Below are 11648 nucleotides of genomic sequence, written 5' to 3' on the forward strand. Positions count from 1 at the left end.
AGCCTGGTCTCCAGAGCGAGTGCCAGGATAGGCTCCAAAGTTACACAGAGAAACCCTGTCTCGAAAAACCAAAAAAAAAAAAAAAAAAAAAAAAAGTGCATCTTAGCGAGGTGGTAGTGGTGCCTTTAATTCCAGCATTCTGGAAGCAGAGACTGGCAATCTCAGTTCGAGGAAGGCCTTGTTTACAGAGCGGGTTCCAGGCTAGCCAGGACTACACAAAGAAACCCTGGGGGGCGGGGTTACATCTTACTGGTGGGGAGAGATGGTGCAGGACCTCTTCCAGAGGTCTTGAGTTCAATTCCCAGCAACCACATGGTGGCTCACAGACATACATAATGAGGTCTGGTGCCCTCTTCTGGCCTGCAGAGCACTCATACATAAAATATAAATAAGACGGACTGGAGAGATGGCTCAGAGGTTAAGAGCACTGGTTTCTCTTCCAGAGGTCCTGAGTTCAATTTCCAGCAACCACATGGTGGCTCACAACCATCTATAATGAGATCTGGTGCCCTCTTCTGGCCTATAAACAGACATGCAGGCAGAACACTCTATACATAATAAATAAAATATATATATATATATATATATATATGACTTTTTTTTAAAAAAAAACTTACCAAATGACACAAGCAATATATAAAGACATGCTTTTCAAGTGTACTGAAGTTAAGACAGACTACAAGTGCTCCTGAGAGGAATTCTTGGCAATTTAAGAGGTTTTTACATGATTCATAGTTGGGGACAGTTAGGTCTTAAAATGCCTACCTCACCCCTTGCCCATGATCCTGTTGCAAAACAGTCATCACTTTCTCAGGCCAATGCATGCAGCAGGCCTTGCCCCAGAGAGTGGCCACTTCGTGGAGCAGAGTGGGTGACACACAGTGGGGCAGCACCTAGTGCTCTGCCACTCCCAGAAGGCAATTTAGGTTCCTGATGTTTTCTTTACGACATGGCCAACAAAGGCAATCAAAAGTGAGCAGATAGGACCTGGCTCCTTACTTTCCACAGGCAGCCCAGGCTTCTGTCAAGTTCCCGGAGGAAATCAAGGCTGAGAGCACTCAAGGAAGAAGGTGGCGCCTACAAATGCCCATGACTGCAGTACTTGTCAAGATTGGTGATCCATCCGCCCTAATAAAGTTAGTTTTCCCTGGGAAAGAGTTTAGCTGGGCATAGTAAACAGAAAACCCTTATACATACAAGTAGTGCCATATGCCTTTAATCCCAGTCAGGGCTACACAGAGAAACCCTGTCTCAAAACAACAACAACAACAATCCCATTTCACAGGTAAAATGCACTTTTATCATGTACAGATCACATTCAAATAAAGCATCACCTCTGGACACTGAACACCAAGCCCTGGCCTTTATGTAAACCCAAATAGAATAATAAGCTATGGCCTCTAAAGAGTTCCTTCTCCAGCTAGGTGTAGGGCGCACACCTTCCCCTTAACCCCAACTTGGAGCAAAACCCTGTGGGTTTGAGGCCATCCAGGTCTACAAAGCCAAGTTCCAGGACATCTACAGCTATTAGACCCTCCCCCTCAAAAAAAATTCCTTCTCATGGAGAGAGAGAGAGAGAGAGAGAGGAGAGAGAGAGAGAGAGAGAGAGAGAGAGAGAGAGAGAGAGAGTGTGTATGTAAAACCTGATCCTATAGGACTTTGTCAGCATCGTCTGCAACAATATACTCCTTGCCCCAAAACCTGGCTTTGGTTTCTTTAGTCCAGTAGACCTAAGTGTGGGGGTGCCCACCACTCAGTCAACCTCCATCTTCTTATTCTGCAAAGAATCCATGAAGGTTTGCCACTCTGATGGGTAAAAGCGCTTATAGACATTGATCTTATTCCGAATCTGCTTTGGTGTATCTTGATAGTAATTCTTCTCATCCCGGGCCATAGCCTATATTAAGAAAGAAAGACATGAGGAGGGACAAACCTAAATCCTAGCTTTGCCTAAATTGAGCGTGCCACTTCCTACCCCGGAGATCCAGATTTCTCACCTCAAAAGCAGAGAGCTGGAGAGCTGCTTCTGCGACTAAGAACACTGGCTGCTCTTAGAGAGGACCCAGCATGGCTCACAACCATCTGTAACTTCGGTCCTGAGGGGTCCGATGCCCTCTTCTGACCTCCATAGACATCAGACACACATGTGGTGCACATATATACATACATACATGCAGGCAGAACACACATGAAATAATAAAGGAAAAATAAGAAGAAGGGAGGCAGAGGCAAGAGGATCTCTGTGAGTTTGAGGCCAGCCTGGTCTACAGAGCAAGGGCCAGACAACAAGGGCTACACAGAGAAACCCTGTCTTCAAAACAAAAACCCCAAAACAAAAAACAAGCCAGAGACATTAAGCCCTTCTTGCATTGAAGGGCTTGGAAAAGAGTACCCACCCTCCCTGGGGATGGTCCAGGCAGGCCTGAGAGAGCAACAGAACTTCAAGGAGCTGGGGCCAGTCAGGGATTTCTGCCCATCACAGTCAGTTATTTCCATCAAGTGCAGAGGTCCAGCACAACCAGATCTTTTATTTACGTGTTTTTTTTTTTTTTTTAAAGAAAAAAAACAGGGTCTCTCTAATATTCCTGGCTGTTGCGGCATATGTCTTTAATCCAAGCACTCGGGAGGCAGAGGCAGACAGATCTCTGAATCCAAGGCCAGCCTGGTCTACAGATCGAGTTCCAGGATAGCTAGGACTACACAGAGAAAAAAAAACCAAAACAACAACAACAACAAAAAAAACAACCAAACAAAAAGTGTGTGCCAGTAGGCTAGGCAACCAGATCTTTTTAAAAAGCCAGGGAAATTCCTAACACTGTGCCTTTGTGCAGGTGGCTGGAATTCAACTGGATGAATTTGCAAAATGAAGCAACAATTAACATTAAAAAAAACAAAACAAAAAACCCACCACAGGGAAATGGCTCGGCGAGCAAAAGCGCTTGCTACACTGTACAGTGTCTTGGTTATGGTTTCTATGGCTGTTAACAAAACATCATGGCCCAAAAGCAACTTGGGGAGGAAGGATTTACTTGACTTATCTATCCTGACTCATGGTCCTTTGAGGCAGGAACTGATTGATGCAGAGGACACAGGAGTGCTGCTTGCTCAGCCTGCTTGCTTGTAGAATCCAGGGCCACAGTGGGCTGGGCCCTCCCCCATCCCAATCACTAACAAAATTCGAGCTGGGCATGGTGGCACATTGCTTTAATCCTAGCAGTTGGGAAGCAGTGGCAGGCAGATCTCTGTGAGTACAAGGCCAGCCTGTTCTGTTCCAGGACAGCTACAGCTACACAGAAAAACCCTGTCTAAAACAAACAAACAAAAAACAATAGACAGAGACAGAGAGAGAGAGAATGCCCTATAGACTTGCCTACAGGCTAATTATTGAGGCTCCCTCTCCAATGACCCTAGCTTTTGTCAAGTTGACATAAACCTAGCCAGCACATTATGTAAGCCTGATGTTCTGAGTTCACTCCCCAGAATATAAAAAGTCAAATGCAGTGGTGTGCTTTTTTTTTTTTTTTAAAAAAAGACTTATTTATTATGTATACAATATTCTGTCTGCATGTATCCTTGCACACCAGAAGAGGGCACAGGATCTCATTACAGATGGTTGTGAGCCACCATGTGGTTGCTGGGAATTGAACTCAGGACATCTGGAAGAGCAGTCGGTGCTCTTAACCTCTGAGCCGTCTCTCCAGCCCAGTGGTGTGCATCTTTAATCCCAGTACTTTCTTAGTATGATGGGAGGCTGACCGAAAAGAATCCACTACAAGGCTATACTGGACTTCGCAGCACAGCAGCAAAAAATGGGAAACCCTGCCTCGATAAGGTAGATGCCAATCATTACCCCTGAAAACTGTCTCTCTTATTCTCTGTCTCCCTCACACGCACACTGTCTATTTCTGTATCTGTCTCTCTCACGCACACACATCCCTACATCACACACACACACACACACACACACACACACACACACACACACACACACTTCAAGATGCTTTCCTAGTCGCCTCTTTCATTCTCTTCAGTGGAAGATCAGGCTGAAACAGTGCAGTGTATTTTCCCAATAAGCCCAGGTGGTTCCTCCCGTAGGCCTCACCTTATAGTCCTCCCCATGGTTTGCCACCATGTAATGAACATATTCAATGAGGTCCCGAGACAAGGTATTTCCTTTCTTCTCTGGGAGGCTGGCTTCTGCCTCCAGGTCTGGAGTAAAAGAAGCCAGAAATGGAGTAAGACATGGCCTTCTGCATTATTTGTGCTGCCCAAACACCCCTCCATCCAATCCCATGACACAAGAATTATTATACTAACAGCACATCCCCATATTCAAAGCCAGAACTCTCTTTTTCAAGCCCTAGAATCCCAAAGTCTGCCTCCCACCACTACTTATCCCTCTGTGTGGCAACTCCCTGAAAAGCAATTCTCAAATTATGATTTAAAATGAAATATACTAAGCTTACCTGTCTTAACCACCACTACCAGCCCCAGGGCAGAAAGATGCAAAATTGGGCTCCCTTCGAGCTCTACTCCCACCAGAATCTTGGTGTATTTTTTTTTTTTTTTTTTTTTTTGGTTTTTCGAGACAGGTTTTCTCTGTGTAGCTTTGGAGCCTATCCTGGCACTCGCTCCGGAGACCAGGCTGGCCTCGAACTCACAGAGATCCGCCTGCCTCTGCCTCCCGAGTGCTGGGATTAAACCACCAATGCCCGGCCTCTTCTTGGTGCAATATTTGAAATGGGAAGGTTTGCATTGCTAAACATTAGAGCTGCAAGGCTAGGCCCAGATCTCTCACTGCTCCATATGAAGGGAAAATCGGGACCATGGAGCCAATCACGTAGGAGGCTAAAGCAAAACAATCTCAAGTTCATTGCCAGCCTTGGCTATATAACAAGACTCCGTTCAAGCAAACAAAATCCACAAATAAAAGCCAAACACACTGCAGACAGTAGCAAAGCATGCTTTCCCAGCAAGAACAAGACCCTGAATTCAATCCCAGCACAGTGAGGAGTAAAGCTAGATAAATGAGGCAAAATATAGCAATGATGTAGTCAAATCTGATCCAAATGGGAGGCACTAAAATTTCTTACAGTCAAAATCGTCTTTAACCTGACTGTCAAAAGCAGCCTCAGCTTTGCAAAGAACCAAAGTTCAGGAAAGCTGGTATATAGCAGTATGAATATATTTAAAATGACTGAACTGTACATTTTATTTGTTTTTTTGTTTTTTTAAGACAGGGTTTCCTGTGTAGCCCTGGCTGTCCTGGAACTCACTCTGTAAAACAGGCTGGCTTCAAACTCAGAGACCCGCCTGCCTCTGCCTCCCAAGTGCAGGGATTAAAAGTGTGGACCACCACTGCCTGGTCAAGAAGGTAAATTTTATGTAGTTTTAGCTACAATTTAAAACTTAAAAAAAAAATTTCTTACAGGACATGGCAGCATATGCCTTTAATTCCAGAACTTAGAAAACGGAGGCAGGTGGATCTCTGTGAGTTCAAGGCCAGCCAGGGCAGCAAAGACCCTGTATAAAGAAAAAAAAAAAAAATTATATAACTACATTAAGTATATGTATCATTGTATATACAATCAGCTGTAGTAATTCTTTTTCCCCCCACACTGAACTGTCTAAATTTTTTAATGGACTATTTTTTAAAGATTTATTTATTTTATATACAGTGTTCTATCTGCATGTTTGCCTGCAGGCCAGAAGAGGCCACCAGATCTCATTACAGAAGGTTATGAACCACCATGTAGTTGTTGGGAATTGAACTCAGGACCTATGGAAGAGCAGTCAGTGCTCTTAACCTCTAATCCATCTCTCCAGCCCCTAAACTGTGTAAAATTCTTATGTGAATCACAAAGATAAACTAAAGACAGGATTCAAATAATTTCATATCAAACAGCTGTCTATTTGCCAGGAATGGGTGGTTCACACCTTTCTTTAATCCTAGCACTTGAGAGGCAGAGGCAGGTGGATCTCTATGAGCTTGAGGCCAGCCTGGTCTACAGAGTAAGTTCCAGGACAGGCTCCAAAGCTATACAAAAACAACAACAGCAAAACAACAAAAAAAGAAAAACAACAACAACAAAAAAACAAATAAAACAAAACAAAAAAAACCACCTGAATAGAGGCATAGCATTAACATTCATGAGGCCCTGGGTTCAATTCCCAACTCGAAAATAAAAAATAACAATAAACCCACAGTAGGCTAGGGAAAAGATAGGTAAGAATTTGAGAATATTCTTTCTTTCCTGAAGGGTCAAACACAGGGAATAGATTTGTCACTGGAAAGATTCATGACAGCAGAATCCCTACAGTTTCTCTTTAAGTTCAAGAGAAACTGGGAACAAACTTGAGACTTAATGCTTTCTTCATCCTTGCAGACACCTGATTTTATCTTCTGTGAATGTCTTACCTTAGTTCATACATTTAAATCTCATCAATTTTAGCTGGAAAATGTCGCAGCTATGACACAGTACTACTTCTGAGCCCTGGATCAGATTGCTTCTCCTCTCTGAATCTTGGTTTCTCCGGCTGTAGTGAAGAGACTTAGTGCCTTTCCCACCTTGTCAGGGCAGGCTGATGCCCTAGAACACAGCCCATACTCACCATTCAGCACATAGGGCTTCCGCACAAGGTCCTTGGGTCTCTCCTCCATGTCTACCTCCATGGCCTTTACCTGTGAAGAGAAAAGCCTATGAGACCAACAGACAAGCACCTTTGATCAGAGAGATCTGACAGGATTAATGAAGGCCACTGCCCACCACAACACAACTATACTCAATATAGGAAAATCCATGCCTGAGCTCAGGCAGAACTAGGTAACAAGAACTAACCCCTGAAGCCCAACAACTTTGCCAAGAGAAACACAAGCAGAGTTCAATCCCTAGAACCCTCAGTGGGAAGAGAACCAACCCCTGAAACATGTCCTCTCCACCCAAGGCAAGCAGCACAGTATGCTCATGCCCACACTCACAGATATTACACCCATATTTATTTTTAATTAATTAATTTATTTTGTACATCAGGCTGGTCTTGAACTCACAGAGATCCGTCTGCCTCTGCCTCCCAAGTGTTGGGATTTAAGGCGTGCACCACCAATGCCCGGCTAATTTTGGTTTTTCAAGACAGGGTTTCTCTGTATTGCTTTGGAGCCTGTCCTGGAACTTGTTCTGTAGACTAGGCTGACTTCAAACTCAGAGATCCACCTGCCTCTGCCTCCCAAGTGCTGGGCCTAAAGTCGAGAGCGCCATCACCGCCCGGCCTGTATTTTTCTTTAAACAAGCAATTCATCTTTCTGTGACTACCTATGCCTTTCCTACTCTGCTGTGTGGTAACACATTGAAACACTTATATGAAAAGTGCCTTCTAAGTTATAAGGGGGCGGGGCTGGAGAGATGGCTCAGAAGTTAAGAGCACCAACTTGCTCTTCCTGAGGTCCTGAGTTCAATTCCCAGCAACCACATGGTGGCTCACAACCATCTGTAATGAGATATGGTGCCCTCTTCTGGTGTGCAGATATGTATGAAAGCAGAATGTTGTATACATAATACATAAATAAAATCTTAAAAAAAAAAGGTTATAAGGGGGCAATGTCAGATACCTTCTCCATGTCAGTAACCTAACAGTGCACGGCCTTACATAAAAAACAAACAAAAATAAAACACGTTGCTGGGCAGTGGTGTCCGCCTTTAATCCCAAGATTCGGGAGTCAGAGGCAGGTGGATCTCTGTGAGTTCAAGGCCAGCCTGGTGTACAGAGCGAGTTCCAGGACAGCCAGAACTGTTACACAGAGAAACCCTGTCTCGAAAAAACAAAAACACCTTCATTCCTGAAGGAATGAGAGAAACTTGCCTAAAGTCAATGGACCAAACTCACTCAGCAAGCCCATTTATTAGGTTAACTAACCTGTCACATCTTACACTTGCTGGGATTTTAGTAGAGATCAAAACACGAGATTATATATAAAGAAAACAAGATTATGTTAAGGGATTAGGAGGCACATTCAATGTACAGATGTGTAATTAAATAATATAACCATCATGTACTTAGAATTACTATGAATTAAAATAAAGCAGGAAAGAGCATGACGTGGAGTGCTATTTTTGAAAGGTTTAAAGGGTGGTCCAGATAGATTTGTTGGTAAGTAACTAGATGTCTCAGGCTAAGGATAACCGAAGGCAGTATAGGAAACCAAGATCTCAAGCTCTGGACAGTTAAGGACAGAAAAAAAGACGCATCCCACTGAACTCCCAAACAGGCCCGCGAAGAAATGTTGAGTGGAGGAGACATGACACCACAAACCAAGCCCGTATGTGTGCTGAGGAGGGAGTGAGAGTCGTTCGGGGCTTGAACCAGAATAAGTGCAAGCAAAATGACTTTGTGTGCAGTACGGGCAGGCTGAAGGGGCGGGGGTGGGGGGATGAGGTTCTGAAGGAAGGTGGTAGAGAAGGAAAACAGGAATGGCCAGGGTGCGGATGAGCGAGGTGGCTGACCACTACCTTCCTCTTACGGAGGGGAACCGCCTTGTTGGGGTCCACGGCCAACCCCATCTCCGCCAGGTTCTGCCGCACGGATCTGGTGTGGTCCCAGGCATGTCGGATGTGGGAGCTGGCGGCAAAGAAAGAGAGACGGAGACTCTGTCACCTCGCCGTCGATCCCAGCCGAGGGAGGCCCCCTGCCTCCTAACCGGCCCCTCACCACTCGATCCGCGGAGCAGCCTTCCGACGAGCATTGCGGTTCAGACGCTTTCGGTTGACGTTGTAACCGAACTTCTGCCTCCGAGTCTTCCCCTTGGCCTTGGGCATCGCGCAGACTGTCGCACCAGCAGCTCAAACTCGGAACCACACGCTCAGAGCCGCGTGTTAGCAGGCTCGGAGCCCCAGTGCACGCAGGGATTCTCGGGAAATGTAGTCCTCTAGGGAGCGCCTCCGCATTGACTTAATACAACTCCCAGAATGCAACTGGCGATGACGCTTGCGTACTACCCTCAGCGGCGATTTCCCCGCCCTCGTAGTGACCTCATCAACAGAAGGCGGGGTTCGGCGACCGGATTTGTGTCCTACCTGTTTCTGTGCGGCGGGAATGGCGGCTCCCAGTCCCGTGAGTTCAGAGGCGCCTTTCAATCCGTCCCAGACCCCAGTCACCGAGGGCTTCAGCCCCACGGTCCACAGCAACCCAGAGACCTTCAAGGACAAATTTATTCGCAAGACCCGTGAGAACCCAATGGTCCCCATAGGTAAGTATGTGTTTAGGAACCGGAGACCCAGGCGACCGTGGTTCCGTGAGGGAATGAAATAGGGCAGGACCGGGCACGCCTTGGGGAGGGGAAAGAGAGTGGACCGGAGTAGTGAGGAAAAGGACGGGGCGGGGCGGGCTACCTGATGCCGTCCGCGGCGAATGGTGGCCCTGGGAAAGCGGGGGTGGGCCACAACCTGTGCCCGCTGTGCTGTGCTCTCCCCAGGCTGTCTGGGAACGGCGGCTGCCCTCTCCTATGGCCTTTACTGCTTCCACCGCGGCCAGAGCCACCGATCCCAGATAATGATGCGCACCCGGATCGCAGCCCAGGGTTTCACGATCGCTGCCCTCTTGCTGGGGTTAGCGGTATCTGCTATGAAGTCTCGAGCTTGAGTGTATGGCCCGGCCTTGAAAGCTCCCTGGACATCCTTATAAAACCCAGGAGTAACAAAGAGCCCTGTCAGACTTACTCCCTTCTTTTCTGACAGTACCCTGTGGTCAATGGGTGAGGAAGTGGCCGAATTCTGTGATTGATTTCCATCCCTCTACCCGAAATCCCAGGTTGACTTTAACTGGGTTGCACACTAAAAATTTGTGATGCGTCCCCTTAACTACTTCGCTTAATAAAACTGTAATACCCTTGTAATGTGATGAATTCTTTCTTACTGTCATTACCATGGTCAAAAACCATGATTTCTGGTCTATGTTTTTGGGAAGGAGCAGGCTGTTGGTAGGACTGGCCTATAGGAAAATCAGCGGCCCGATAGTGCCTATAGCCTCAACTATTTTGAAGGTTGGGGGAGAAGATTCTTGCCTGTGAGTAAGGTCAAAAGTTCAAGGTCAGCTAGTAGAGCAACTTAGTGAAGCCCTATATCAAAATTTAAAATGACCTGGGGATACAGCATGTGTTCCTTGTAAGGCCCTAGGTTCAATCTCCAGTCATGAGCCCAGTGCCACCCACCCAAACTTTACTGGTAACAGTCATTTGGCCACTAGTTAAAAGTAGAGATCCCCAAATGTTCATCTACGGGATTCTAGTTCAGTGAGCCAAAATTGATTCTGTTTGGTGGGAGGGGGTATCTTTGCCAGCAATTTTAAAGTTTCTGTAGCCTTTAGATGAGGGCTGTCAGCCGGGCGTTGGTGGCGCACACCTTTAATCCCAGCACTCGGAAGGCAGAGGCAGGCGGATCTCTGTGAGTTCGAGGCCAGCCTGGTCTCCAGAGCGAGTGCCAGGATAGGCTCCAAAGCTACACAGAGAAACCCTGTCTCGGAAAAAAATAAAAAATAAAAAAAAAACTAAATAAAATAGATGAGGGCTGTCATAGTCCTGTTGGATTCAGGATGTCCAGCACCCACACTGCCATCATTTTTGTCTCCTCCTTACTCCAGTTCTCCCTCCATGGTCCTCAGGCTCTGCTGATCTATACCACCCAGCATTTGACACAGAATTCTCAACAGGCATTTGTGGTCTGTGGTCAGCACTGTGTTGACTTGAGGAACTGAGCTCCTCCCATGCATGACTCTGACCCTCTCAATGCTTGCTTCAAACTGGGAAAAGGGAAGAAAGTGAAGATACATTTCTTGTGGCTGACGTGTCTTAGATCTCTTGAGTGGAAGGTCCATGACTAGAGCCAGGTGTTTGCTCCTCCAATATGATCTTAGCTGTGAGGCAGATGGCCAGTGTCAGACACTGCATTGTGAAGCACACAAGATGTAAGGACAGGCCATAAAGAGCTGAAGATGATGCCACTTCTAAAGGTCTTGCCCACTGTTTGTGTTAGTGTTAAGATAGCCACCCCTTAAAATACATTTGAGAGTTGGGCTCCAACTCTCAATTCTTTAGGTATTATTTTGGCAATAGGGACTTGATAACCATTAGTAGTTTTTAAAAAGTCTTTAAGGTGGGCTTTAACCCAGTAAGACTAGTATCCATATTTTTTTTAAAAAATTGGACACACACAAGACATATGGAAGGAAGATGAAGACAGCCATGTGCTGATGTAGGCAGAACTAGGGGGGCATATCTGCAAGCCAAGGAATGCCTGAGCTACTGGAAGCTAGAAAAAGGCACAGATCTTGCCTTAGCATCTACAGAAGGTGTGGCTTAGGTGGGTCCCTGATTTGGGAATTTACCCTCCAGAACTGTGAGACAACCAATTTCTGATGCTCTAAAACACCCAATTTTTGGTACTTTGTTATGGCAATCTTAGAGAACTAATACTGTTGGCAGTTACTCAGATCTTTCTAAACACATGTAGATCATAATGACTTAGACGTCCTGTTTTACAGCCTCTGCTGAAGGGAAAGAAGGTGTGGTCACTGTTTATCCCAAGTCCACAGGAGAGGAGGCATATCTGCATCTTAGAGGGTCCCTGTCACCCCCAAGAAAGAAGGTCTGGCAGATGATG

General features: G+C 45.9%; 2 protein-coding genes across 2 annotated transcripts; one reads left to right on the forward strand and one right to left on the reverse strand.

The window, feature by feature from the left end:
* Nucleotides 1-1200: 1200 nt before the first annotated feature.
* Nop16 (NOP16 nucleolar protein) lies at nucleotides 1201-8919 on the reverse strand. The gene is made up of 5 exons (XM_027409864.2): nucleotides 8704-8919; nucleotides 8505-8613; nucleotides 6613-6682; nucleotides 4103-4209; nucleotides 1201-1897 (listed from the first exon to the last, which is right to left on the reverse strand). Exons 1-5 carry the CDS (start codon nucleotides 8808-8810, stop codon nucleotides 1754-1756), a joined length of 537 nt encoding a protein of 178 aa, XP_027265665.1. The 5' UTR covers nucleotides 8811-8919; the 3' UTR covers nucleotides 1201-1753.
* Nucleotides 8920-9019: 100 nt separating this feature from the next.
* Nucleotides 9020-9891, forward strand: Higd2a (HIG1 hypoxia inducible domain family member 2A). Its single transcript, XM_027409865.2, has 2 exons — nucleotides 9020-9241; nucleotides 9467-9891. Exons 1-2 carry the CDS (start codon nucleotides 9088-9090, stop codon nucleotides 9631-9633), a joined length of 321 nt encoding a protein of 106 aa, XP_027265666.1. The 5' UTR covers nucleotides 9020-9087; the 3' UTR covers nucleotides 9634-9891.
* The last annotated feature ends 1757 nt before the right edge of the window (nucleotides 9892-11648 follow it).

This window comes from Cricetulus griseus, chromosome 3 (assembly GCF_003668045.3).
Source record: "Cricetulus griseus strain 17A/GY chromosome 3, alternate assembly CriGri-PICRH-1.0, whole genome shotgun sequence".
Taxonomy (NCBI): Eukaryota; Metazoa; Chordata; class Mammalia; order Rodentia; family Cricetidae; genus Cricetulus; species Cricetulus griseus.

What these genes read in the sequence shown, in the direction of transcription:
- Nop16 (XM_027409864.2), bottom strand. Translation starts at nt 8,810, where the DNA reads ATGCCCAAGGCCAAGGGGAAGACTCGGAGGCAGAAGTTCGGTTACAAC. An exon ending in GCTGCTCCGCGGATCGAGTG is followed by an intron (nt 8,614 to 8,703) that starts GTGAGGGGCCGG and finishes CTTTGCCGCCAG; the next exon opens with CTCCCACATCCGACATGCCT. An exon ending in ACCATGGGGAGGACTATAAG is followed by an intron (nt 1,898 to 4,102) that starts GTGAGGCCTACG and finishes TTCTTAATATAG; the next exon opens with GCTATGGCCCGGGATGAGAA.
- Higd2a (XM_027409865.2), top strand. Translation starts at nt 9,088, where the DNA reads ATGGCGGCTCCCAGTCCCGTGAGTTCAGAGGCGCCTTTCAATCCGTCC. An exon ending in GAACCCAATGGTCCCCATAG is followed by an intron (nt 9,242 to 9,466) that starts GTAAGTATGTGT and finishes TGCTCTCCCCAG; the next exon opens with GCTGTCTGGGAACGGCGGCT.